Source organism: Clupea harengus, chromosome 24, assembly GCF_900700415.2.
Source record: "Clupea harengus chromosome 24, Ch_v2.0.2, whole genome shotgun sequence".
NCBI classification, from domain to species: Eukaryota; Metazoa; Chordata; class Actinopteri; order Clupeiformes; family Clupeidae; genus Clupea; species Clupea harengus.
The window spans coordinates 13,736,226-13,741,225 of NC_045175.1; the positions used below are offsets into that span (position 1 = coordinate 13,736,226).

General features: G+C 46.0%; 1 protein-coding gene across 1 annotated transcript in view; it reads left to right on the forward strand.

Moving 5' to 3' along the window:
• Positions 1-4,025: 4,025 nt before the first annotated feature.
• Positions 4,026-5,000, forward strand: part of si:ch211-286b5.5 (uncharacterized protein LOC100003596 homolog) — a 3,246-nt gene continuing 2,271 nt past the window's right edge. Inside the window, exon 1 of the mRNA XM_012829298.3 lies at positions 4,026-4,220. Within this exon, the coding sequence (XP_012684752.1) occupies positions 4,131-4,220 (90 nt within the window). The 5' untranslated portion in view covers positions 4,026-4,130. The remainder of the gene's footprint in view (positions 4,221-5,000) is intronic.

Below are 5,000 nucleotides of genomic sequence, written 5' to 3' on the forward strand. Positions count from 1 at the left end.
CCTACACACACACACACACACACACACACACACACACACACACAGAGAGAGAGAGAGAGAGAGAGAGAGAGTTGGTTGGCCATACACACACACACACACACACACAACACACACACACACTACCCTACACACACACACACACACACACACTACCCTACACACCCACACACATACACACACACACACAGAGAGAGAGAGAGAGAGCGTTGGTTGGCCACACATACACACACACACACACAGACACACACACACCCACACACACACTGTGTTGGTTCTTGTGAAACAGGCATGAGTGTGTGAGCCAGTAAAAATGGAGGCCTAGTTTTCTTTTACCCCTTCTTTTCTTTTTTCTTTTTCTTCCTTCTTTTTTTCCTGAAACAGAGGGTGAGGCGTGTTATTTCTGGATTCTAGGAAAGGCAGAGGGAAAAAAAACACTAACTGGATGTTTGACAAGAAGACATTAACCTCTGACAGTTCAAATACTTAGCTGCTTATTTTCAGATTCAAATCAATTCAGATCAAACCAAGGACTTTGGGTGGTGTTAGCGCCTTACTCTGCCACTTGACATAAACTCTGAACTCTGAACTCTGAACTCTGAACTCTGAACAATGAATCCACCATTGAGGGTGTATGCGAAAAGCAATAATAGATTGCAATTGGAGGCATGTTTGATATGCTCTCGTCAAACATTTTAAAGGACGATCAGCTCAAAAATGTGTTATTTGACAAACTGAAGGCCTCATTAGATTTGACCCTGACCCCTCCTCAGCCAACCAGTTCAGGGCGCTGCATAACCAGTATCAGTGCTGGCACGGGGACGGGCACATAACCAGTATCAGTGTGGGCACGGGCACATAACCAGTATCAGTGTGGGCACGGGCACATAACCAGTATCAGTGTGGGCACGGGGACATAACCAGTATCAGTGTGGGCACGGGGACGGGCACATAACCAGTATCAGTGTGGGCACGGGGACGGGCACATGACCAGTATCAGTGTGGGCACGGGCACATAACCAGTATCAGTGTGGGCACGGGCACATAACCAGTATCAGTGTGGGCACGGGCACATAACCAGTACCAGTTCAGGGCGCTGCATAACCAGTATCAGTGTGGGCACGGGGACGGGCACATAACCAGTATCAGTGTGGGCACGGGGACGGGCACATAACCAGTATCAGTGTGGGCACGGGGACGGGCGCTGCATAACCAGTATCAGTGTGGGCACGGGGACATAACCAGTATCAGTGTGGGCACGGGCACATAACCAGTACCAGTTCAGGGCGCTGCATAACCAGTATCAGTGTGGGCACGGGGACGGGCACATAACCAGTATCAGTGTGGGCACGGGCACATAACCAGTATCAGTGTGGGCACGGGGACGGGCGCTGCATAACCAGTATCAGTGTGGGCACGGGGACGGGCACATAACCAGTATCAGTGTGGGCACGGGCACATAACCAGTACCAGTTCAGGGCGCTGCATAACCAGTATCAGTGTGGGCACGGGGACGGGCACATAACCAGTATCAGTGTGGGCACGGGGACATGACCAGTATCAGTGTGGGCATGGGCACATAACCAGTATCAGTGTGGGCACGGGGACGGGCGCTGCATAACCAGTATCAGTGTGGGCACGGGCACATAACCAGTATCAGTGTGGGCACGGGGACGGGCACATAACCAGTATCAGTGTGGGCACGGGCACATAACCAGTATCAGTGTGGGCACGGGCACATAACCAGTATCAGTGCTGGCACGGGGACGGGCACATAACCAGTATCAGTGTGGGCACGGGGACATGACCAGTATCAGTGTGGGCACGGGCACATAACCAGTATCAGTGTGGGCACGGGCACATAACCAGTATCAGTGTGGGCACGGGTTCTGCATTCCCCAAAGCTGGCTCTGTGACGGATTAACTATAGATTAACGTGTTTGCTCTCTCTCTCTCTCTATCTCTCTCTCTCTCTTTTTCACTCTCTCTACCTGTCTCTCACACTCTTTCTCTCTCTCACACACACTCTCCTCTCTCTCACACACACACTCTCTCTCTCTATCTCTCTCTAACCATCTCTCTCTCTATCTGTCTCTCTCTCTCTCTCTCTCGCTAACGATATCTCTCTCACTCTCTCTCTCTCTAACTCTCTCTCTCACACACTCTCTCTCTCTCCCCATCTCTCTCTCTTTTATGCTAACTGAAAGTTAAACATAGATCTGGGCTGACTTCTCTGACCTTTGACCTCTCTCAGCCAATGCCACCTGCAAGGATCATCACACACACACACACACACACACACACACACACACACACACACACACACACACACACACACACACACACACACACACACACACACACACACACACACACACTCGAACACACACACTCGAGCACACACACACGAGCACATGCACACAGACGCACAAGTTAATGATGGACTTGATCTTACTCACTTCAACTGCATTCTGTCTTGCTACCGCGGGTAAACAAGAGTGTCTTGTCAACAGTTACGTCTTGTGAACTTTGAACTTTGGCTGACGTTAAACATGGACATCGTTTGACCTCTGTGACCTCTGTGACCTCTATGCCAGCATGTTCAGGTCTATGCCACCTGCACGCATCATCAGTTCCAGTACTTACTTAAAGCTTACTTAATTAAAGATTACTTAATTACTCAACAACTCTTAAAAAAAACACATAAATGAAGATGACTTAACCTCATACATTCATATTTACTTGCTTGCTTGTTTCTTGCACAGAACTGCTGATGAAGAGATAACTACCAACACTTCTGTGGATCCTTCCGGAACTCACTGGACCATCAGCCCAATCTCACTTTTTTTTTTTTGAGGACTACTTCCTCCTTCCATCCACAGTGTGTGTATTTGATCGTTTCTCTTCTCTACGGTGCCTTCTGCTCAGTGTGTGCATGGCTGGTAGACGTATATGAACGTGTCCATCTGAAGACAACCATGGTGAAATATGAACCAAGTAAAAGTGGGAATGACGACAGCGTGAGTGGCATTTCAATTCCAAACAAACCCAGACACCTCCCGAAGGCGGGACTTGGTGGAAGATTGACAGTCCTCCTGTCGGGCCTGTTTTTGAGCTAAAAGTACAGGAAGTCAACAACAACAACAACAACAACAAATAAACAGTTGGTAGGCATTGTCTTGTCGGCATTGGTTTTTGTCACGCTTCTAGTCCATGTTTTGTGAACACCCTGTGAACTCTTGTCACGTTAGTACCTAGCTCACAGAAGAAACCACAAGACTAATGAAGTGAATAGCACTTTTCTAAGTTCTGTGTTGTCAGTGTTTTGGTATATACTACCCTCTGTTTTTCAGTTTGCTTCTTAGTACTGACCGTGATGATTCGGATGGGTCCACACTTACTGAGATAACCTGCGTCAGCGAGTGAGGTTTACTCTCTACACAGCTCCCTACAAACTGGCCACTAATACATTATGATTAACAGATGATCAATGTCCACCCCTTAGATGATTCACAGCTACAGCATTCATTATTATAAATGAAAACCAACCATTTGCTTGTGACAGTTTCCTTCTTTCTGTGCTTTTGGATTGTTTCCGGTGGCCGGCCGCAATGAAGCATTAAACATCCACTAGACGGCGATCTTGAGTAAAGGTGTTTTTTTAAAGGGCAAACATTTTATGAATTCCATAAGCCCCACTGTTGGATCCAGTTCAGGAAACAGGAAATGAAATGCAACTTCAAAAAGTAATTAGATGTAAACTGGTAATTAAACTACATATCCATATGTTCACCGTCGTTAAAAGTGTAAAGAAACAAATTAAGCTTTAAGGTAATTAAGCTATAGACTATGTCCACAATTAGGCACGTTGTCAGGAATCTATTGCACCAGTGACGGTTTCAACAAGTAGCCTATTTGAAATAGTTGCTATGTAGTGTACTCTCAGTGTGTATGTGCAGAACGTAAAAGTTATTGTGAAATTATAGATGTGGGACTCCGGAGTAGGTAGGGAGTAGACTCTCCAGCGCTGCGCTTGCAACAGACGGGAGGCGGGAACAACTGTGTCACTTTTCCTCACACAAAACTTCCGGCTCTGTGCCTCACCGGATGACTGACCGTCCACAGTCGCCGTCATGTCAAACAACAACGCCAGCGGTAACTTGGCCGTCGCGCAGAAGGCCGTAAAACAGCTGCGGCTGGAGGCGAGCGTGCGCCGGATCAAGGTAAGAGAACACCTTCCAAGACAGCCGGGTTCGTCGCGTAAAAAAAGTGGAGCTGTCAAAATGTAGCTATCGGAAGCACGGCCGAAAGTCAGATGAGCCACCCAGTTTAAAGCGTTCCAAGTAGGTTAGGCAGGACAAAGTGTTGTTTCGTAGGTTGACGAAGTTGTTTTAGAATTTGTATTTACAGATGAACTATCTAAATAGGATCGCGGTGTCCCTGCAAGAGGAATCTAAACAGCTGTGTCCATTTATTAAACTTTCTCGGCATTCACTGTTCAGAAAGGTTTTTTTTTTCTTCGATTATGCGCAGTCGTCCTTTGCTGACGTCACTTGCAAATATATGCAAAGCGACGAAGCCTACAACAGTTCAGACAGTCTAAATAACAGTTACTTTTGTTTCTTTGCGTTGTTTGTTTTCTTGACTAGCAGCGTAGAAAAATTAAGCAGTGGTCTTATTTTCGTGCGATAAATAGGCTATAACTCACTGACGCAGACTGCTATTGACGGTAGTGGCCACATTTAAGAATGATTAATGATAAGAATAATTTAACTTTGTTAACTATAATTGGCTGGTCAGTGTTTTGTTTAAAGGTGCTGAATTAATATATAAGGTATGAGTAACAGAAAATACCGAATGTAATTAGTTTGCCTTAAATAGGATCATAGTAGGTTTGATGTATATGTTTGTTTATTTTTGTGCTTATTTGCTTTTTTCTAGTGCTGCTGATTCTCATCATATCCTATGTGTCAATTCCCATGTCTAAATCACAGTGTTATTTT